At 47.5% G+C, this 23,175-nt stretch overlaps 1 protein-coding gene and 1 long non-coding RNA gene across 3 annotated transcripts; one reads left to right on the top strand and one right to left on the bottom strand.

Moving 5' to 3' along the window:
- Nucleotides 1-513: 513 nt before the first annotated feature.
- On the bottom strand, nt 514-13,164 carry LMBR1L (limb development membrane protein 1 like). The gene is made up of 17 exons (XM_040488255.1): nt 12,763-13,164; nt 9,481-9,565; nt 8,394-8,427; nt 7,228-7,367; nt 6,936-7,039; nt 6,006-6,132; nt 5,382-5,450; nt 5,177-5,241; nt 4,780-4,852; nt 4,605-4,688; nt 4,434-4,510; nt 3,812-3,889; nt 3,589-3,662; nt 3,275-3,365; nt 3,102-3,168; nt 1,318-1,479; nt 514-1,115 (listed from the first exon to the last, which is right to left on the bottom strand). Exons 1-17 carry the CDS (start codon nt 12,832-12,834, stop codon nt 1,048-1,050), a joined length of 1,470 nt encoding a protein of 489 aa, XP_040344189.1. The 5' UTR covers nt 12,835-13,164; the 3' UTR covers nt 514-1,047.
- Nucleotides 13,165-13,342: 178 nt separating this feature from the next.
- LOC121038629 (uncharacterized) lies at nt 13,343-22,138 on the top strand. Of its 2 annotated transcripts, XR_005794424.1 has the most exons (4): nt 13,343-13,459; nt 16,910-17,043; nt 19,791-19,974; nt 21,703-22,138. It is a non-coding gene; the product is annotated as an uncharacterized LOC121038629 (long non-coding RNA). The 2 variants fall into 2 exon arrangements; XR_005794425.1 differs by lacking the exon at nt 19,791-19,974.
- Nucleotides 22,139-23,175: the final 1,037 nt, after the last annotated feature.

Raw genomic sequence — 23,175 nt, 5'->3', positions numbered from 1 at the left:
CTGTATCATCCTGAGCAGAAACTTTGTCCCTACCCCACAACATACCAGGGGCCTTGCATCGTATTCTAGGCACTGATAACCTCCGGAAAGATGGAGTTACATTATTTCCTGAGAACTACAAACCCTGGTTAGTCAGCCACTTCTTTTACTTTACATCCAAGTCAAGTCAGGGAGGACAGGGCTGAAGACATGTGCATATAGGGGGAAATTATCCTATTTCTACACTCATGCTCACTTACCCCCCAATAACCAAGGCCCAGAAACAAACCACGAAAACAAGGAAGAGTCAAGGGACCAGTCAGCTTTAAGCAAGGCTAAGGGAGGAGGAGCTTCCCACTGCTTAATTGTATGGCCTAACACTAGACCCAAGTCCCTAAAAGATACTAAGAATGCAGAAGGAGGGGGAAGAGAAAGGATGGTGGGCAGGATATCTGTTTTTCTCAGTTGGTAGATTCAGAACTGGTGGGAATAAGGCTGTTCAACAGAGACAGAGACAGAGACGGAGACAGGCCATTTGAAAAACCAAAGCAAACCCTGGAATCAACTTTATTGCTGATGGTTGTGGTCTCTTCTTCCCTATGCCCTCCTCTCTCTGATGGTCCAAAGCCCCTCCAGGATAGCACAGTGCTTAGGCTCTGCTGGGCCAGAGGCAAAGGAGACATTCTGCCTCCCAAGTCTGCCCCCAACTCAGTCCCTCCCCTGAACCCACCCTACCCTATTGCACATCAAATCATGTAAACATGGCTACGGGCATGGCCCTGAACAGCAGTGAGGCAGATTGATGTGTAAACAGATTTGGGACCAGGAGCCAGACCCAGTCACCCAGCCCCATCCCATGCTGAGGCCCACAGTTAAATCTGGAAAAGCAGGGGGGCCTGGTCCCAAACTCTGGCTCAGATTATGCAACAGTGCAGACAGCTCAGCTCCCCTCTACCACCCACCCTCTCAGATTCCAGGTCCTGAGGTCCACCCACTCCTGGGCGTCCCTCCAGGCCTGGGCAGCAGATGGCAGTGTCCAGTTTTCTCCCTCCCACCCCCAGCTGGACGTCACTGGTGCTGGGTCTTCCTAGATGCCCGGGGGAAACCGGAGACAGGCAAAGGCAATCTGTCCAGCCCTGGAGAAGAGGGAGGGTGGGTGGTCAAAAGCGGGACATAGGTCCAGTCTTGGGGGTAAGGAAACCAAGCCACAGAATGGGTGTCTGAGGCATGTTACAAACAAAGCAGAGAGCATGCCATCTCTCCTGCATAAGTGATCATGGTTCCAGAGGGCCCCACCTCACAACCACCCCACTAGCCTGCCCCCACACTCCCTCTCACCAAAGGCCCGGATCAGCTCTGCCCGCACAGCTGCGGTAAAGGTCTTCACCAGACAGAGAGTGGTGAGGCCCGCGAAGGCTGCATTGTAGAGGAACACGATGTAGAAATTGCCCAGCCAGTTGAAGCGTCCAAAGTCACCCAGCAGGTCAAAGCGAGTGAGCCCTGAAGTACAAAGGCCAGGATGGGAGTGGGCTCCCCAGCTCCTCCCTGGCTCAGAGCCCAGCTTTCTGCTGCCTCCTGGTGGCCACATCTCAACACTGCAATTCATAGGTTGGACTCCCCTATGCGTTAATGACTCCCACTCTCAACTTGTCTCAGAGGGAGTTCATGGATGTTGAAGAAAATGTCAGCAGCTAGGCTTGCTCCAACCTCCCTTCCAGAGTTTGGCATCTTCTCCTCCAATGGGGCCCCCCTCTGGCTCCACGTGTCCCTAGGAGCTCCCTGGGCCTGCTACTTGTTCCTGGGCCAGGAACCTAAAAGCTGGTCACTCAGTGCTTTTTTGGGGGACAGAGCAGTGTGGAGGCTCAGAGTTGTTTTGGTTCATATCCAAACTCCACCCCTAGCTAATTGTGTGATCAGGATCAAATTCTTTAAATTTCTGTGCCTCGGTGTCCTTAACTATCAAGTATAGAAAATAACGGGATTGTGAGAATTAAATGGGACAACACGCATAAGGCACTATATATATGCCAGGCACTATTCAAACACTTACTGAGCCATAAGCATCATAATAGTGTCATCATAAGTCCAAATATTGGGGCCCTCTCCTACCTAAAAACATATTCTTACCTGCATCCAACCCACGTAAGGAATTAACTAGTGGGCCACAAGTCTAGTGTCCTACTAAATCCCCATGGCATTAGTAGTACAAATGGTGTAATGGAGACAACACGAACTGAAGAACCAAACAGAACTGATGTAAATACTAAATCATTTAGGAGACATGGATGATGGTATGATGGATGGGGGGATGACCTATGCAACTCCCATACTACCCTGGGGGGAACTATTATACTTTTGAACACTTTTTACCAGGTAATTCTAGATCATACCTCTAAAGACGGGAGAAGGATTGAGTGTATTATCTGATGCCCCAGTGTGTGGGGAAAAGCACTGGACTGGGGTTTAAGAAACAAGGGTTCTTGGGGCACCTGGGTGGCTCAGTCGATTAAGCATCTGACTTCAGCTCAGGTCATGATCTTGCAGTTCGTGTGTTTGAGCCCCACGTCGGGTTCTGTGCTGACAGCTCAGAGCCTAGAGCCTGGAGCCTCCTTCTCTCTGCCCCTCCCTGCTCATGCTCCATCTCACTGTGTCTCTCAGAAATAAACATTAATAATAATAATAATAATAATAATAATAATAATAATAATAAAGAGACAAGGGTTCTAGCCTGACTTGGCCTTGCTTCAAACTAGTTGTCTAACTCGCTAAGTCAATTAGCTTCTCCGTTTCTTGTCTTTATAAAATGAGAATGTTTATTAGTGGATCCAGCCCAAAGGAAGATTTGGGGAAAAGTGGTGCTTCTCCACCAAAAAATGGAAGTAAAAGGGAGAGACTATGGGATGTAGCTAATGGGAGAAGTATGAGCTTTGAAGCAACACTACTCTGAAGCTCAACAGAGGCGTTTTACAGGGCCTCAATTTCTCCATCTGTATAATGGGGGTAATACATCCTTGAAGGTTTGTTGTGGGAATTAGAGACAGCATGTATAGAAAGTATAAGCTTAGCATGAGTAGGTACTCAGAAAAAGCCAATTAATTCCTTTACCTCCTTTTGCTACTTACCCAGGGTTCGAGAAAAGACAGGAAGTGCTGAGCTTAGGACCAGGAGACAGACACAGTTCCCAATTATCTGGGTGGGAGTAAGGAAAAGGGGAGGTGAGGGTAGCAGAGCTGCTAGCACCTAGCACCCATGCATGCCCCCGGGGAGGCTTCCACTATACCCCGCCCCCAGCTACCTGCGTCATGGCTGTGTCGTGCCATCTGGGCCGCAGGCCCCGGAAGAGTGGAGAGCTGTAGAATCCCACAACTGAGGATATCATCAGGTAACTGCCACTGGGTTAAGGAAGAACTGGCCAGCTCCCAAGGATTAGCGTCATCTCAAAGGAAATGGACCTCTCCCCTAAACCCTCCTTTCAAGTAAAGCTTCTTTCTGAACCCCAGGTTGGTGAAGACTTGCCCCCTTCCCCAACATTCCCACCATACCTTCCCACCACAGTCCCAGGAGACAAGTCCAGTGAACAGAGGCAATGGTGGGCTTCCAGAAGGATACAAAATAAGTACAACCTGAATGACGGCACCAAAGGAGCCCAGCTTGGAGAAGGAGACCTGGCCCAGGGAGGCATCCTGAGAGAAGGAGTGGTGTCACTATAGAGTATTCCCTACCAGGAGCACCACCCAGCACCCAGCCTTCACTCTGGCCTCAGCTTCTGTCTCTCACCCCTAGCCTTTCTTAGGCTCTCCCCAAAAGATATGGTGGGAGGGTGGCCCAGTACCTGCATGCCTCGGGGCATGGCAGCCTCATCGATGAGCAGCTCCAGGATGTGGATGGCCACAATGAGCACAGAGAGGCCCTGTGTGAAGCAAGGTCATGGACTTCCATTCCTGCCTCAGCCCACAGCTGTATTCAGAGCTGAATGTTAAGAGCAGATACTCTGGCCCAACATTTTCAGTTTCCCATTAGCTGTGTAGGACTGTTCAAGGCTGTTGCCAGCAACAGAGCACCTTTGAGGATATTATAAGACACACGCTTTCTGGTCAAAGGGAAAAATGTACCTCTTCCTCCAGACTGATAAGACTTATTTCCAAGTCCAGAACATGGTAAGTGAGGGGATGGACTAGATTTCAACCCCTATTTTCATCCCAGAAAAAACCCGTGTGACTACTACTCAGTGGCCATGTATGACCTTAGGCAAACCCCTTCGCTTCTGTTTCTTCATCTACAAAATGGGGATTGATGTGCTCGGTACAGGGCAGGGCACAAAGTAGCAATCAGTGAGAGGCAATTACTATTATTGAAGATAACCAGGTCCCTGAATCTCCTCCCCCTTCCCTGAGAAGACCTAAAGTACTCAAGAGCCGACTATTCCTCACCTCCACCAGGAATGGAATACCTACCGTCAGTACCAGTAAGCACAGCATGGCCAGGGGGTAGCCCAGGTTCCGCTGCCAGGCTGAAGCCTTCCGCCGCTTCTCTGTACAGGGATGGAAAGCTGTTAGCAAGGGCCTAGAATGAAGGGCTACCTTCCTTGGGGACACATAGGTATCAATCCCTACCAACCTACATACCCAGCAGGACCCTCTGCGTCTGCAGAGCCAGGACCTGTCTGTGCAGCAGCTCCATATCCAAATGCAGCCAGCAGGAGGTGGGATCTGAGGGCAGAGAAGATGGTGCTGCCCCCCAGTCCTGAGGGCCCTGTCCAAGCCATGCCCACCATCCCATCTGGGGAGAACCATGACTCACTGCAAATCCTGCGGGTTAAAGCTGCCTCCTCAAAGGCTGAACAGTACAGCTGCTCCTCCAGGTCTTCCAGCAGCTGAGGGGAGGGGAAAGGGGAAACCGTCAGAGGTTCCCTGGTCCCAAAGGCCCAGGAGACCCCCGCTCATCCCAGGATCCATAGTCTCATTCCTTCCCCTAACCCTCATTCATCACCCTGCGGCCAGTGGCTTTATCTAGTCCCTCCCAACTGCCTGTGTTCTGCCTTGCATGTCTGGTGACCAGCTCCAGATGATGGAAGTGAAAGGCACAAGAGGCAGCAAAGGCTGGGACCTTCTGCAAGGTGTGCACCACACAACTGTAGGCCTGCCTCACTGTTTGGCCCCAGCTTTTCAGGAATCAAAGGGCAAAGAGTGCTACATACCCGAGGCTTGACCAGTAGCTTCCCAGTGACTGAAAACATGCGGGCGAGACCTAGTGGAGTACACACTGTGGGGACAGGAGCCAGTTACCTGCCAGACCTTTCTCTCAACCACTTTCCCTACCCACCCTTCCATTCCCTCTCTTTCCATCCTGGTTACTCTGATCCATGGACTTTACCCATGCTCTCCAAGACCCCGAACACTCACCCAGGAGCAGCAGGACCCCAAGAAAGGAGATGCAGGAGTAGAGGTAGGGGAGGTAGTACTCCCAGAAGTCTAAGGGTCAAAAAGAAGTAAGTCAGCTCGTCTCTCCTCCAGCTTCCTGAGGGCTAGCTAGCAAGCTTCAGAGACTAGCAAGGACACCACATACAAGCCTATAGGGGTTAGGCAAGTAACACGAATGAGGAAAGCTGGCCTAGTGCCAGCAGAACAGGAAGCAGCGGGGTCCTAAGTCATAGGACCAAACTGGAGGTCTTAAGCCATATCTAAAGAACACAACTGCTATTAGGCCCACCCAGTCCCTGGGGTCTAGTGTGGCTGGATCCTCAACCTTGTCAGAAAAAGCCATAAATCTAGATATTTAATGTGAAATCTCCCAACTTTTACATTTCAGCAACTGACACCTTTATATTTTTAATCATTGCATGGGTCCAATGGATCATTCCTGCAAATTGGACTTGGCCTGAAGTCCATCTGTTTGAAACTTCAGTCTAAGAAACATGGTCCCAACCTTCTCCACCTTAGAGGGATACAGTTGTTCCAGGCAAAGGAACATCAGCCAACTGCAGAGTCACGCAGCCTGGAGGGTGGGGAGGAAGCTGGCTCTCTCACCATAGAGTGACTCCCTGCTGGCCTTGTTGTTGTCCACAATGGCCGAGGCCACCCACACCATGCCCAGCACCAGGAGGGTGAGGAGCATCAACATCACCACCGTCTCATAGACCCGGCCCAGGACACCCTATAGGAGGAGACAACAGATGAGGGTCAGGTTCAACATCAGGGGAAGGTAGGAGACACTGGGGATGGCAGCCTGGCTGGGGAAACCAGAGAGGACTGGGTTCAGGAGACAGGGAACATCTAGGGACATTCATTATACAGGATAGGCTTCATCTGGAACCCCCTCCTCAGGTACCTTCTCTATTCTGCCTTGCCCTGGGAGGCTGACCCCTGAGGGCTGCATCACGTAAGCTCTTTGCCCTCTGGGAAGAACAGGCAGGAGAGTGGAAAATAGGAAGAGAGGGATCAGGGTATTTCTTCAGTTTCCTCCTACCTTTGGCTTTATGGTTTTGGCAGTGGCTGTGAAGCACCTTCCAGCTTCAAGTATCAGTGGGTTCCAGAAACTATTTCCCTTTGCTCCCATAGGCCTAGAGGTGGTAATGACTTCCTGCTGCCAGTAGCACTTCAAACTCCTTGTTGGTCCCTTAACTCTGACTAAACCTCTGCCAATAGTCTTTGTTAAAATCTCTTCAGTTGAGGGGCGCCTGGGTGGCGCAGTTGGTTAAGCGTCCGATTTCAGCCAGGTCACGATCTCGCGGTCCGTGAGTTCGAGCCCCGCGTCGGGCTCTGGGCTGATGGCTCAGAGCCTGGAGCCTGTTTCCGATTCTGTGTCTCCCTCTCTCTCTGCCCCTCCCCCGTTCATGCTCTGTCTCTCTCTGTCCCAAAAATAAATAAACGTTGAAAAAAAAAATTAAAAAAAAAAATCTCTTCAGTTGAACCATCTGAGTGGAATTCTGTTTCCTGCCTGGGTATAACCCCACTCACCTTTCTGGAGCCAGCAAAGCCCTCAGACTCAGTGAAGAAGTATGCAAAGGGCATGAGGAAGATGAGGGACAGGTTTGAGAAGAGAAAAACGAGGTTCCAGAGGCCTAGAGCAAAAAAGGAAAAGCAGAGGTGGTCAGTGGGGGAATGGGAATGACCCATTGGGGACTGATCATGTGGCAGAGGAGGGGGCAAGGGTGGGGTGATATACGACTGATTGGCCTAGGCTGTCTGTGTCTGTCTGAACATACCTGTTACCTATCCCCACCCCAAGTTGCAACCAGGAGCAACGTACCATGGATGAGGGAGCCGTTGAGCCACTGGATATAGTAGTTGCGAGGCAGTGAGAGCAGCACCTCATTGCTGATAATGGAGAAGGGCAGGAGCAGGACAGCACCCAGGGCGACCGCCAGGGTAAAGGTGCAGAGCTCAAGCCTGGGCAGAGAATGGGTGGTGCCCTTGCTTAGCTCGGGCACTTACTCCCTTTGGCCCAGGAAGCCCTATTTGTCCCCATGGGCACCTGTGAACTACATGTAGCAGTGACAGACTGAAGGAAGGAGCCATCCAGCTAGGGCACTACCACTGCCCCCCTGAATACCCCCTCCAAGGAAGTCCTGGCACAAAGAATGGGAACACCTTAGGCATTCATGTCATCTGCCACGACACTTGCCCAGACTGTCTCCAGGAATGTGGTCCTCCTACACATGCCTGCTGGGTATGGCAGGTATGCCAAGCTAAGGGGCTTGTCTTCTCTTCTCCTCTCTACTCAGAGATGTGGATTTCTGAGCTTGCCTTCTCCAGCCCAAATAAGAGCAGGGTCACCCCATATGGCTATGCCCTGCATGAAGGCACTAGGCAAAGGAAAATAAGGAGGAGCTGAAACCCAGCTTGATAGCCAAGGCCTGTGTCCAGGACTGCCTCAGCTGAAAAGAAGAGACACTTTTTTATCTAGTTGGTCCACCAAGAGGGGAAGGTTGCCTTCCTCTAAACTGTTGACCTGGAGGGGTCATCTCTCTATTTTCCCTATATGTGCTGGTGAATAATATTAACAGCCTGGAGCAAGGGTTATCCTCTCAGAACCAAGCATGCCCTGCCCTTGACGGTTCCACCTTCCACATCCCCTGCTCTATTTCCATTGGTTTACATCCCTGCAGTACTGCCTCCCTGATGGTCACTGGGAGGTGAAGCCAAGCTGGAACCACTTCCGGTGACTCAGGCCCCAGATCACAGTCCCTGGCCAAGAGGCTCCCAGAAACTCCTGGCCTAACCAGGAAGACAGGAACAACAGCTTTTCCAAGCGTCTCCAGGGTGGGGTGAAGCCGGAAGAAGCCAGAAATGGAGTGGCAGCAGAAGCCCTCTCTTCATTGTACAACACCTCACTCTCCCCCTGGCTCCAGGAGTCTCACTAGATCCCAGCTTCTAAAGGTTCCTGGTGCCAGGTGCTGAGGCAGCAACACTTACGCAATCTTGTTGACTGTGGCATCTTCATCATCCACTACGAGAGACGGGGGGGGGGGGGGGGGCCAGGGGGAAGAGGTAGGACATCAGTGGGCAGCTCTGGGAACCATCTGTGCTGCAGTGGGCCCTGCCACCCCCTCCCTACCCAGAGGCAGAGCTGGACAGGAGGCTCTGGGAGAGTCCACACTATGAACCCACAACCTATTCTCTGGCCAAGGTGGCAGCTTTAAGATCTGTGGTCCCAGGCAGAGAGAGTACAGGCCAGAAATTCTCTCACTTCCCTCCCTCCCCACAATCTCTCATTGCAGGTTCCTCTTTGCAAGCTGAACACGTAAGAAACAACTGGTCTGTAAGGCTGGTTACATCAGTGGCTGGATTAAGCAAAGGGAAAACAGGGGAGGGGGAGGGGAGAGTCACAGAGAAAGCCCTCAGGAGCATTACACTGAGGAGTAACTGTCTTCTAGGGTGGGGGCTCATGAAGCCTTCTGGAGGGAAGGAAAGGCTAGGGCCGGGACAGGATGATCCGGACAGGCAGGTGGAGGGAACTGGGGCAAGTGTGTCACCCAAATCGCACAATGCCTACGGGAAGGAAAGCTCCAATCTGAGCACACTTAGGCTCTCTATAAAGAGAAAGTCCACCTTCACCAGGTCCTGGGGTCCCAGTGGTCAGCAGGTCTCTGTTACTGGGTGTGGATGCACTAGTAGAGAGAACAGCTTGTACCCATGGTAACACTCGCCATAATATCCATTTTAGGTTCACAGAGGGCTTTCATATTAACCATCTAATTTGGTCCACACAATGTCAATGAGCTGGTTAGAGACTATCAGACCTGTTTTGTAGGGGATGGAACTGAATGTCAGAAAAGTTACATGACTTGCCCAGTGGCTTTATCAGTTGCAGACCCTTCTGTCTAGACTTTCCACTATACCACCTTGCCCCTGCCTGTGGAAGGGAAGCAGAACAGGCAAAGGCTCCGAAACAGTTGACTCTCCTTTCCCAGCAGGCACCATAGGCCCATTCCCCTGAGGCTGGCCCCATGGCAACAGGATCCCTGGCAGAGGACAGGCAGGAGGGAGGAAAGTCACGTACCTGTGGTGAACTCAGCAGGCTTCTTGAAGTGGGTCAGGGCGATGTGGCAGAGGATGTAGAGTGTCGCAAACAGAAGTGTTGAGATCTGTGGCAGAGTGTGAGCTGGGATGAGAAACTCTAATCCCCAGCATATTCCACAGCCCCTGCGGCCTGTTAATTCTATGGAGTCACTTTCCCAAAACAAGGCACCATGCTTCCCGGGGTTCCATTTTTCTCCCCAGTACTTTCTTCTGGTCAGGGCCCCAGGGGCCTCTAAGAAGCACCAGAAAGGGGACGGGGGGACAGTACTACATCCAGCCCTATGAAGGTCTGTCTGGGAGAAAATAGCTTCAGCTGAACCCTGGTTGGTAAATGGGCAGAGAAAACTCCTAGAGATCCACGTATACACATGCCTGAAATGGGCCACAGAACCAGAGGGAATTTACTCCTAGTACATTACTGGAAAGAATAGCAGGTTTCAGGGAAGAAGGGGATGCCTGCATTGTCCTGATCCTTCACTCTTCCTCCCTCTTCCCCTTCCCCTGCTGCCACTTTGGCCCAAATTCCGGGAGAGAATAAGTAGGAATCATGTTCCTAGACTACTTCAGAATTTCTACTCTGTGTTTATTCAGGGGCCCTGAAAGATCAGATCTGCTTTGGGCTAAACTAGAGCCTCATTTAATCCCCTGTCCCTCAGAATAGACCTTAGTTGAGGCCCAACATCTAAAATCTACATTTCTAGAACCACATTGCCCTCCCCTTTGTTTTTTTGATTTTGATTTTTTACTTATTTTTTCTTTTATAATCATTTTATTTTTTTCCTATGTATGTATGTATTTATTTATTTATAATATAATTTATTGTCAAATTGGCTAACATACAGTGTGTAAAGTGTGCTCTTGGTTTTTGGGGTAGATTCCTGTGGTTCATTGATTACATACAACACCCAGGGCTCACATCAGCCCCTTTAAAGGCTGTTAATTCCTGGTCCCTACTTCAAGTGACTTCCAGCTCCGGAGCCAGGCCTCTCAGTGCCCTTGGGCAACTGGCCCTCCAATCACCAGTTATGGCAGGACTTGGCCAGGTAACTCTGCACATACATGCGTCCCTACCGTACCCCAAGTAATCTGCTGCTGTCCGGGGAAGGAGCCACTGATCAGCTTGGCTCTGCAATCAGTGCTAGAGTCTTGAGAAGAGATGTTATTGCATTTTTAAAAATTAATTTAAGTAATCTCTACACCCAATGTGGGGCTTGAACTCATAACTCCGAGATTAAGAGTTACACACTCTTCTGGGGCATCTGGATGGCTCAGCCAATTAAGCCTCTGAATCTTGCTTTTGGCTCAGGTCATGAGCTCATGGCCTTGTGGGTTCAAGCCCCACATGGGGCTATGCGCTGGCAGTGAGAAGCCTGCTTGGGATTCTCTCTCTCTCTCTCTCTCTCTCTCTCTCTCTCTCTCTCTCCCCCTCTCTGTCTGCCCCTCCCCCACTTGCACTGTCTCTGTCTCTCGCAAAATAAATAAATAAACTTAAAAACAAAAAGAGCTACACATTCTTCCCACTGAGCCAACCAGGCACCATGAGATGTTAATTGCATTTAAAGTAAGCAAAGAAAGCAGGATCAGTCTTGTGGGCCCTCCAGTTCCCAAGAGGAGCTGACCCTACAGGGAATCTGCATACAGTGATCTATACAAGGAAGGAAGAAGTCAAAGAGACCCAAGAACAATGGATCTAGAACAAAATTTTAGCTTTTAATATTAGGGAAGCTGAGTAGAATGAGTTACTCCGATTGTACTGAAGATTTCTACTGCCTAGTGCTCTCTCTGCCCTTGGGCTTGCGTAACAGCCAGGAAGGTGGGAGGGCTCAAAAGGTCAGGCTGGAGTTCCACGCAGTTCCAGCAGAAGCTAGGTCATTCTCTAGAGCAGTGCATGGGAGCCAGGTGGGGGAGGCACGAGAAGCCTTCAGGCTGCCCTTGGCCAGCACTGATGTCCTCAGCTAACAGTACTAAAGAGTGGGGGAGATATTTAGCAGGCTGCTTCTCTGTCCAAGGTCTCATCCCTCCCCATTCTCTAGGAATGTGGGCCTCTATCCCTACACTGTTTCAAGGCCTGGCGTGTCTCCACAATATGCCCAACCTCACCACGTGGGACTATCCACTAAGGATCACCCAAGGAAAGCTGATCTGGAGTTCCACACGTGGACTGATACATTCCCTATTTTTCAGTCCTCACAGATAAGAGCAGACCTAGTTATGTCATGGCTCACTTTACCTCTCCTCCAGTCTGAGGCTGCCCAGGGCAGATTGTGAAAAATAAAGGATGACCCCATCAGTGGGTCTCCCTTCTCATTAAGGCTTCTGTTCTTCCAGACCTTCCCTTTTTGCTTTCTATTTAGTATCTGGGGGTGAGGGCTACTCTCGGGAAGTCTGAGGAAGGAGATAGAGGCGGGATGAGAATTGAAAGCAGGCCTGAGGAAGATGCAGCTCCCTAAGTGCCACCGGTCTCCCCTGGGGCCCAGGAGTGAGGCGTCCATCACAGTGTGGCAGGTTCAGCTGTTGCTCTAGGTGGCAGTGAGGTAGTAGGGAACGCAGCCTGCGGCTCTCTGGAGCACTGGGGAGGGAGAGGGACATTCACAGGGGAAATCCCGGCGTGGCCGGGGAGCTAGGAACCTACGCTTGTGGGGGTTTCTAACAAACACCAATGAGAAGGAAAAGAAGGGAAAAACTTAATTGTTCTCCATCTCTACACAGAATCCCTCCCAGCAAGAATCCTTTCTTCCGAAGTGGGAGACCCATCAAAGTCCCCCGTTCCTCTGACATGCCACCCCTACACCTCCCAAGTTTTTCTTGGAATCTAGTTCAGCGTTTGGACGTCCCCCTTTTCGTGAAACATCAGTGGAGTTTGCGGGTAGTGCAAACAAGCCCTCCCTCAATTAAAGCCATCCCTCTCAGACTATCCGACTACGAAGATAAAACTCACTAGCCTCGCAGGCCCACGCCCTGAACCCCAGCAGGGGTGGGGGGAGGCAGGAGGGCGGGCGGGGGGAGGGGCGTGTAGAGGGGAGGAACGGAAACCGACCCGCGGCTTTGTTTACCGCGCAGCTACCCTACTGATCCGATCTGGGGGTTCACCAGCCGGAGCACCAGTCCTTCCTTCTGTCAGGCCGGGGCCCTTGGTGGCTCGTCCCTGGACCTGGCTCTGAGCCTAGGTGGTCGCACTCCAACCCGAACTTCTCCCTCTCCCGCGACACCCGTGCTTCTCCCCCTCTTGGTCCTACCCTTCCTGCCCGGGTCCCGTACTCACAATGCACTCGCGAACCCTCTCGTGGAACAGCTGCTCTCGCACGGATAGCACTTCGTAGTCAGCTGCTTCCATACTCTGCTCAGCATGACTGGGGCGGGGGTGTCTCCGGGCCCGGGGAGGACGAGCGGGGATGAAGCCGCCGCCGCCACGCACCCGGACCCAGCCAAGTAGCCTTTCCTTGCAGCCTGCGACGGAAACTCGGGATAATCTGGAGCTCAGATTCAGTCGTCCGGACGCCTTAAAGGGGCAGGCACCAGGCGCCTGGTTTTAAAGGGCCCTGGCCCCCTCTCCTCCCTCCCCTTTAAGGTCCGGCCTCAGTTAACTTTAACGCAAACACCCGCCAACAAGCCTGCTACGAGGAAGCGCAGGTGCTGGTTCTATCTTACTGGAGACCAACTGACGACACAAGGGGTGGGCAGTTTCTTCCAGCGAGCTGAGTTCATTGGCTCCTAAGGAGCTGCCGCTCATCGCCAAAGGAACGCTGATAGGCTCGCCCCGTGGAAAGAGGCGGGATCTTTGGGGCCCTAACAGTGCCAGTTCTAAAACTAAACAACTGTCTCCTTCAGCTCCTGCTGTTTAGGGAGGTCTCTTCTCGCACTGCCAGAGCAACCAAGATTTTAATTTGACCGTGGTTAAATGACCCATTTGGACCAGGCCAGCCAGGCAGGATGGGAGAGCGCCATGGGGGTTCTGAAAGGTACCGCAGCCCAGTAAGCCAAGGCCTGTAGCAGCATTTTCGGAAAAGGTGTTTATGTTGGGGTGGGGCCCCTCCGCAGCCAGGAGTTTTCACTCAGTAACTTTTGTGGGAGGCCTAGTGTGTGCTGGAGCAAATAGTGAAGAAAACTGCATAGAGAACCACAGAAATATCTTCTGAAACTTTGTGAGGAAATGCCCACGGGGTCATTGCTTAATGGGACTGAGTCAAATGTTAGCTGACCACCTACTATGTGCCACTCACCTTACAGACTTCTATCTCATTTTTACATCACAACAGCCCCTCAGAGGACGGTGTGATTAGCACTTTAGAGATTAGAAAACGGTGAGAAGTTGTCACGTGCCCTAGGTCACACAATTAAGGAATGCCAGTTCTCTTCCTGCCACCTTGGAATATGCACTGTTTGGGAAGTTCCACCTTCATGGAGTTGAACTCGTCCTCTAAATTGGAGAAGGGAAACTCAAAAGAAGGGTTGAGTTTTGCAAAACCCCCCACTGAAGAAAAAGAGCCCGATTGTAACGGCCTAGACTGCATCCAGTTACTATCTGAGCAAAAGTCAGGGGCCAGAATTAACAGCTGAATTCTGTACCCTGGTTAACTTCTCTGGAGCAAGTCATTTTTGTCCCTTCTTTGTTTGCCCAGTGATTTGCAGTAGGATCTTGGGAAATAAAATTAATGTACTTGTATATATGTGCACATACCAAATATATATGTGTGTATACACACACACACACACACACACATGTCTTTGGTGACAGCAAGATAATGAGAGGAGCTAAGGAGTTGATTTCCCTCTTAGCAACTAAGCTTAGGGTGGAGAGAACATCAGTGGGAAGAGGGGGTAGTTACAAAGAGATGAAGATCGCTGGTTGGGTCCTGGGATCTGCTGCAAGGGAGGAAAAGTGAGCACAAGGAGATGGCTTGGGCTATTGAGTGTGTTTTGGGGATAACCATATTGTGTTTTGTTTGGCTTCCAGTGTTTTTTTTTTTAAACAAATTTGAACAAACCTATAAAAATCAGGACACCTTAAGAATTTAGATTTCTGTCTCTTAAATAGAAGATCTGGCAGAACTGGGCAACAAGGACATATGACCCTATAGATGGGGCAGGATGTGCTCTGGTCTTTCACAGTCTTTATCACTGGGGAAGCGCTAACACCTCACCAGTGTTTCCACTTACATTGTCAGCCCAGCTGTGCATTTGAGGTTGTAACCTATGAGCTAACCCCTCTCTACTGCTTCAACTTGGTACCATCTTAACCCCAGCCTTTGGTCAACTCCTGGTGGACATTGTCAAGCTCTTTTCTTCCTTAGGGCTCTGTATTTGATGTTGCCTCTGCCCAGATGGCTCTCCTCTTCCCCTCCTCCTTCCCTATTCAGTTCTGGCTGATTTAAATCTCAGGTTTGAGCTTAAATGATAATTGTCCAGAGGAGTCTTCCCTCACTAAGTTATCTAAAGCAAACTAATTTTGTCATATTATTTATAACAAATGGTCATAGCTTGATTTGTTTGCATTTGTTTGTCCTGTCCTCCATATAGGCTTGTAAAGGGGAAGAATCATTTGTCTTGAATGTAGTTATTTCCTTAGCCCTTAGCCAGGTACCTAATACATGCAGACATTCAAATATTAACAAATGTAGTGAGAAAAGATGGCAGGCATTGCTAATAATCAGAAGTCCTGGGTTCTAGTTCTAGCACTGTCATCCTGGACTATATTTAATCTCATTTGCAAAACTAGAACACCCTTCAGATTGCTTCTAAATCTAAAAATCTAATGTTCAACGTCCTTTGCAGTTTACAATGTGCTGTGACATCACCCAAGCCACAGACTATTAAATCTGATTCTTACAACAGCTGGTTGACATAGATTCTGCTTAGAGATTTATCACCTTCTAGAATGTACAGATATGTACAACTGAAGTGAACTTTAAAAGGCAAAATATCAATAAACATATCAACTTGGAACTGCATGGTAGAAGACAAGCTCAGAATAGAGAGAATCTAGAATACTTCCTAGAGAAAGTGGTTTCAAGCCCAGGGGAAATCTGATTTATTTGCTCACAAGTCTTTGAGCCCTTGTTTACAAATCCATTGGAAGCCAATAACTGTCTTTTCACTGCCTATATTTAGAATTGGCAAGAGATTCCAAGATTACTGAGTTACCACTCAGAAAACTATGCAAAAAGACACTCCCTAATATCTTTTTAAACTTACCAAATCTCACTTTGTCCAAATCCTATCTACTTCCAAGGCTCAACTTGCCAATAATGTAATGTCTTTTTTCCCATTCTTTCCTGAAGGGATTTTTGTCTGTATCATTTCAGCTATCTAGTTCAGTGAACAATTAGGCATATATGCACTATAACATTATCTTGAGCTATTATTTAAATCTTTTGTATTGTTTAAATTTACCTGCATTTATATTTTTTCTCCTTTCCTCTTTCCTTCAAGTTGGAAGGAAACAGTTGGAAACCTGTATTTGGCTTCTGATGCATCCTTTTCTGTCCAACCTCAGTGCAGTTCTCATAGTAAACACTCAGTGTTAATGGATTTGATCTGCCTATGAGATTAGTTACCCATTCTTAGTAGAGAAGGGGTAACTAATTATGGAGAGTTAATTTCAACTTCTTCAAGCATAACAAGGAAGAGAACTAATACACATTGAGCTTCCACTAAGTGCTAAACATTAATAGATACTTTTTTTTAATTTTTTTAACGTTTATTTATTTTTGAGACAGAGAGAGACAGAGCATGAACGGGGGAGGGTCAGAGAGAGGGAGACACAGAATCGGAAACAGGCTCCAGGCTCTGAGCTGTCAGCACAGAGCCCGACGCGGGGCTCGAACTCACGGACCGCGAGATCATGACCCAAGCCAAAGTCGGCCGCTTAACCGACTGAGCCACCCAGGCGCCCCTAATAGATACTTTTCATAGATTATTCAGTGACAAAAGGACCCTAAAAAATAGACTTTATTCTTTTATGGATGAGGAATCAGTTTAAAGAGATTAACTTGTACAAGGGCCAAATATAGTAAGGGTTGGGCTAGGGTTTGAACTCAGCCTGTCTGATTCCAAAGCTTCCCTTTTTCCGGATGTTCTGCTGTTGCCTCTTTGTGGATATACCCCCCACTTCTGTAGTCTCTTCATTACTATACTGCTTAGATATTCAGTGTAATAGAAAGCTAAAACTTGAGGGGTGCCTGGGTGGCTCAGTCAGTTAAGCAGCCAACTTTGGCTCAGGTCATGATCTCGTGGTCTGTGAGTTCGAGCCCTGCCTCAGGCTCTGTGCTGACAGCTCAGAGATGGGAGCCTGCTTCAGAGTCTGTGTCTCCCTCTCTCTCTAGCCCTCCCCCATTTGTGCTCTGTCTCTCTTTCAAAAATGAATAAATGTTTGAAAATTTTTTTTTAAAAAGCTGAAACTTGAATTTCAGTACCCTCAAGAACCCTGGGAAGTGCCCCCCGCCGACATCTGAGGCCACCTTTGACCTTCCAAATGATGAAGACTTATTGCTGAGCTGCATCTTGAGAGGCACAGACAGAAGACCAGAGACATCCGCTCCCCAAGGTGACTGGGGCAGGAGAGAGACAGAGAGGGGAATTTGGAAAAGCTACCCTTTTCTTTAAACAAGAAACTTTCCACGTTATGAGTGATCTTCATTTTCTCTTTGCTTACCTGTATGTCCTAATTTTCCCAGAAAGAACACAGTAAGTACAGAAAAAAATCTTGCTACCTTCAGGGTGATTTTATGCCCAGGACTTCCTGGGACTTCAGGAAGATTTCATCCAGCTCTGAGGTGAAAACGCTATAGACTATGATATTTTGCATGAATTTTGTTTTTACATGTCCCAAATTAATGTTAGTCAATTTTACCTCAAAAAAAATTCTTTTGTTAGACCCTAATCCACTGATGTCATGGTATTAGGAGGTGGGGCCTTTGAGAGGTAATTATGTGTAAATGAAATACAGCTCCCTTGATGTAATTAGTGTCCTTATAAGAAGAGAAAGAGACTAGAGCTTTCTCTCTCTGACCTGTGAGGACATAGCAAGTAGGCAAGCCAGGGAGGGTGCCCTCACCAGACACCAATTCTTAGACTTCCCAGCCTCCAGAACTATGAAAAATAAAAGTTTGTTAAGCCATATAGTCTATGGTATTTGTTATAACAGCCCAAGCTAAGGCTGTAAACCTCCTCCTTTCTCTGATGGAAATTGCACCAGCTCCTAGAAATGGACTAGCAGCTTTGGAACTGCCCTCCTAGCTAAGGTACCAGGGAAGCCAGAAAACCAGAGGTTCCTTTTAGGTAAGTCCTCACTGGTCTGAGAACTTGTTGGCAGGCATTAGAGGAAGAGTTTAAGAAACATGTTTTGAGAGATTCTGTTCCTTTGTCCCTACTCATCTCTGACCTCTCCAAAAATATTTGAGAAAACAGTCATAATGAAAGATTGGCTTAGAGATAGCAGGAAACTTTGTGAAATCCTGGATTCTGGGAATGGAAAGAGATCTTAGAAATCTTTAGTTCTTTCTCCCTGTTTGCCATTCACAACATGGATGACATAGTGGCTCATTGTTGGTCCTAACTAATTATTAGAAAGTAAGCTGCAATATTTTCCCCCATCCTTTGCAGTGCCCTCTGGGGTTTTGAGGAATAAGGCTGTTGCCATTTCTGGACAGCAGATCTTCATTGGGTTTCTCTTTTCTAATCTAAACATTCTCAGTTCTCTGAACTCTACCCAAGACTCCTTAGCATTCCACTCACCTCTTAGAGGGAACTTTCTTGCCTGTCTGTATCCTCTTTGAGGTTCCCAGTACTGGACAAACAGTTTGCATAGCAGGGTAACCAGTGAAGAGGATGGTGGGAATGCTCCCCTGCCTAGTTTTGCATACTGATGTATAGATGGAATATCTAAGGTGACACCAGCCCGTTTTGACAGCTGGGTCACACTTTGGCCCCTGGCACACGTTAATTTGGTCAGTGTGAGCGAGTAGAAGCTCCTGCATGCTAGTATCATAAGACACTCGAGCTGGGCCAGAGGGAGTTAAGAGATCTATTTACGAAGAGTCTTTAGAACAGCTTTCCCTTCCACCTCCATTTAATGTCACTATCTACAGTGGTGTCTTCCAGAGGCATCTTTGGGCCTGGGAAAGGGGGAGGTGGGGACGGAAGGCAGTGGAGGGACAGTCATCTCTAGCTTTCAGAGTTAAAAATTTGAATCTTTGTTCTTGCCCCAAATTAATTCTTGAAATATTTGTTGAGTGCCATTCATGCACTAAGCACCAAGCTAGATACTAGCAATATAGTGGTAAGCACAACAGATGTAGAGCTTATAAAATCTGATAGGGGAAAAATATACTAATTAAATAATCACACAAATAAGTATATAATTCCAAAATGTGATCAATGCTTTAAGAGAAAAGTAGAAGGTTCTATTCAGATGTATAATGGGAAATCTGACCTACCCTGACCTAATCTTTAAGTCCTTGAAGAGGTAACACTTAAGTTTCCATCATCAAAGGAAGAGTATGAGTTAACTAGACAAAGAGGTGGGGGCAGTTATGGTTGGAAAAGTTATGATAGGTAGAGGGAAGAGTGAAGGTCCCAGGCAGGAATGAGACAATGAGCCTGATTCCATCACAGTAGGACATAGTAACATATAGCAAGCTGTCACTTGGGACATGGGTTGGTCAGCTGAGGGATGGGTGGGGAAAGACATTTATTTTGGTTTATGGACCAGATGGCAGGGAGGCAGTAGCTGGGCCTCACAACACAATGATCAGTATCTACATGATAATTTCTATATCATCAGGTAGTTATTGACTTTGTGTCAGTAATCAGTTCAGATTGATCTGGCAGTCTCCCTTACTACATGTTGACCCCAAAACCATGTTTTTATATCTATCCAACCCTGGAGAGTACCCTCGAGGCAGGAACTGAAGTTAAGAGCTGGGGTATGGGAGTTCCTAAATCCTGTGGCTGCCTGATTCATAATGGCTAGCACGAGGCCCAGCTGCCTCTAGGAAGCAACAGAACAAAAAATGACAAGCCAGGGATGCCAAGTCAGTCACTTCCTGTTTATTACGTATCTTTTATGCTCAGGTCCAAGGTGACAGGGCAGAGTTCACAAATGTGAGCTCAGCTCTTCTGGGCAGAGAACTTGTTGTCAGTGGTGCCATCTGCAGGGCATTCAGGAATTTGCCAGGAATTTGTTGGATTGGAAAGGGAAAATGCCCTTTTCTCTTCTCTCTCATTCAAGTCTCTTAATCTGAAAGGTACAATAGGGCTGAAAGACTCCTATTCCTTCTGATGTTTTGGCAGGCAATTTAAGGCCTCTGGTCCTACCAGGCCAGGCTGATCAGAGGGCTGATATCACTTCCCTTCTCTGCCAATGATATCTGTTATTTGGAAAAAGAAAAAAAAAAAAAGAAAAAGGAAAATGAGGCACTGGGCTCCTCTCATTTTAAGGTCACCTCAAAGTGGCTAAGGATACTGCGTTGTGAAGGTATTTAAGCATGCTGGTGTTTAAAAAAAAGGTGGGTGGGTATAAATTGAAAGTCTTCATGTAGTTAAGGTGAATGATCATTATGATTATTGTTATCATCATCATCATCCTTACCATCTCTAAGTAAACCCTTCTTGGGTTTTACTTATGTCTCTTCCTTTTCTAAATAGATTGCTCATTTTCCTTTGCCAGTGGCTTTGGCATCTCACTGAGTTGAGCTGTCAAGTCCTGGGTACCTTGCCCCTCATCTCCTAAGCTTAGATGCATATCTCTAAACTTCAAGTCCTTCCAGATGTGATTGTACTATTCACCACCCTCTTCTGAGAAAGGAAGAATGGGAATCTGTAGTGCAAAAGGGAAAATAGGCCTAGAAGGTTAAGAGACCCTGACTAATGACAGAACAAAAAGTCAAGTGTCTCAGTCTGTTTCCCAGTCCTTTCTACCCTGAAACTCAACTCCTCAGGAGATGCTTAAAGAGACCTGGGCCTGGAAACAGAATGAATACATTTTACAAACCCCTTGGGTTTAATGTTGATATTGAATAGAATAATAAAGAATCTGTCCTAGGGGGGAAATAAACAGTCTTTTTACTTCCATTAGAGCATTCCATGGGCCATAATCATGGCCAGGCATTGTGCTTGCTGCCAGGGCAGAGATATAGATAATCAGACCCCAGTGCCCCCCAAAGGAATACTTGATGGCATTTCCTGGCTGCCTTGGCATTTCATTATAGGCATCCCCCCTGCCTCCCTCCCCCAGTCTCCCACTTGGTACTTCATGTCACCAAAGGTTTTGAGTACTTGTAACTACTAATCATCATTTCGACATATAAGATGATTGGGAACAGAAGGGACAGAGGGAATACTGAACTCAAGCAGCCAGTTGGATCAGTAACGACATAATTAGAGTATAGAGAGGATTAGATAGTCCAGGAGGAATGTAGATAGGAGGTGTTTATTCTAAAGGATAGCTTAAATTAAGACAACAAAAAATTTTTGAGCTTGAACTGTAGAAAATGGAAAATCTCTCTAGAGATTTCCTCCTTTTTATTTATTTATTTTAAAATTTAAAAAAAAATTTAAATTTTCTTTTGAAAATGTTTATTTTTGAGACAGACAGAGAGAGAGAGAGAGAGAGAGAGAGAGAGAGAGAGAGAGAATCTGAAGCAGGCTCCGTGCTGGCAGTGCAGAGTCCACCAAGGGGCTCAAACTCACAAACTGTGAGATCATGACCTGAGCTGAAGTCAGAAGCTTAACCGACTCAGCCACCCAGGTGTTCCAATTATTATTCCTTATTAAAAAAATTTTTTTTGAGAGAGAGTGCACACGAGAGTGGGGGAAGGGCAGGAGAGGATGGGAGAGAATCTTAAGCAGGCTCAATGCTGAGCATGGAGCCCAATGTGGGGCTTGTTCCTGAGATCAAGACCTGAGCTGATATCAAGAGTCAGACACTTAACTGAGCCACCCAAATGCCCCAACATTTTATTTTTAAGTGATGTCTACACCTAACACGGGGCTTGAACTCACAACCCTGAGATCAGGAGTCACATGCTCCTCCAACTAAAGCAGCCAGGCACCCCAAGCTTCCTCCCTTTTAAAAAATCAAATATATCAAGCATACAGGGAAAAAAAGGATAATATAAGTGGTATTGTTCTATACTATAGAAACGTTAAGATTTAGGGGTTTGTATGTAACTCCCACTGATTTTTCTCTCTTGTCAATGTGCAGTTTTCTCCCCCACTGAACAGGACTGACATGTAACAAATAGGATATTGTAGAAATGAGAGTGTGAGTTGCAAGGTTAAGTCCTAACACTGCAGTTTCCAACTTGTCCTCTCTTGGATCACCCATTCTGGGGGAAGCCTGTTCCCATGTCCTAAAGACACTCAAGCAGCCCTATTGAAGAGAGGTCCATCTGGTGAAAGAACTAAGGCCACCTGCCAACAACCAGCACCAACTTGCAAGATGGGCAGGTGAACCACCTTGGAAAGTAAATCTTCCAGTCCCAATGAAGCATTCAGGGAACTGCAGCCTCAGTCAACATCTTGACTACAACCTTACATGAGAAATCCAGAGACAGAATTATGCCAGCTAAACCACCACCGAATTCCTGACCCTCAGAAACTTCCTGAAGTAATACACATATATTATTTTAAACCACAAAGTTTTGGGGCAATTTGTTATGTGGCAATAGATAAAATTGCAAACAACTACATACCTACTACCAGCTTGTCATCTTAGCATTTGGTTTATTTATTACAGATTTTTAATTTTCTTTTTTAACATTTTTAATCAAATTTTTTTGTTTTTTTATTTATTTTGAGACAGAGACAGGGTGAATGGGAGAGTGGCAGAGAGAGAGAGGGAGAGAGAGAATCCTAAGCAGGCCCATGCTGTTAGCACAGAGCCTGACGTGGGGCTCAAACTCATGAAACCAGGAGATCCTGACATGAGCCAGTCAAGAGTTGGATGCCTAACTGACTGAGCCACCCAGGCTCCTAGATTTTTAATTTTCTTAAAAATATAAACCCCCCACCTCCAACACACACACAAAACCCATTCAAAATAGAACAGATGCAGTTGAAACTCTGGCTTTATCCTGTCCCTGCCTTGTGCCTCAGGTCTCTGAAAAGGCACCACTGCACACGCTCTATGGAACGTGTGCTTACTTCCCTGATTTTAGGCCATCCAGGCCGTCTTCCTGAAGAGCAAACTCTTCTCCACATTGATTTGTTGTTGTTTCCCAGGCTCTGGCCTAGCTACTTTTCCTTCTTGTTTTGCAGAAAAGAACAGAGAGGGATATTTCAGAGGGTCTTCAGATGGCTCACATAACCGACTTTCTTTGTGAGTTCAGCACTAACTCAAAACCTTCAATCCCCATTTGGTCACTAATTCAGTTTAGGGTTCCTCATGGTACTTTAAGGCCCTGGCATTTGCCTTCCCGAGACCTGTGGTGGCTGCAATTGTGTTATCAGTCTACAGTGCCACCCAAGAGAGCTTTCTCTCAGAAATATGTGACAAATCAGATCATTTCTTTCAGGAGTAGAGAACTATTTTGTAAATTTGTAGGGAAAAAAATGGAAAAATTTTGGTATTCCCTACTCTTTAAACCAAGGATCAACATCTCCAGCCAACCTTAATAGCCCCTATACTTCCTGAATTTCAAATGTACGTTTTCTCTAAACCGTCTATCTGCATCCT

Source organism: Herpailurus yagouaroundi, unplaced genomic scaffold, assembly GCF_014898765.1.
Source record: "Herpailurus yagouaroundi ecotype Mexico unplaced genomic scaffold, PumYag 166, whole genome shotgun sequence".
Taxonomy (NCBI): domain Eukaryota; kingdom Metazoa; phylum Chordata; class Mammalia; order Carnivora; family Felidae; genus Herpailurus; species Herpailurus yagouaroundi.
Note: the sequence above shows the minus strand (reverse complement) of the source record. Positions and strands in the feature narration are given on the sequence as shown.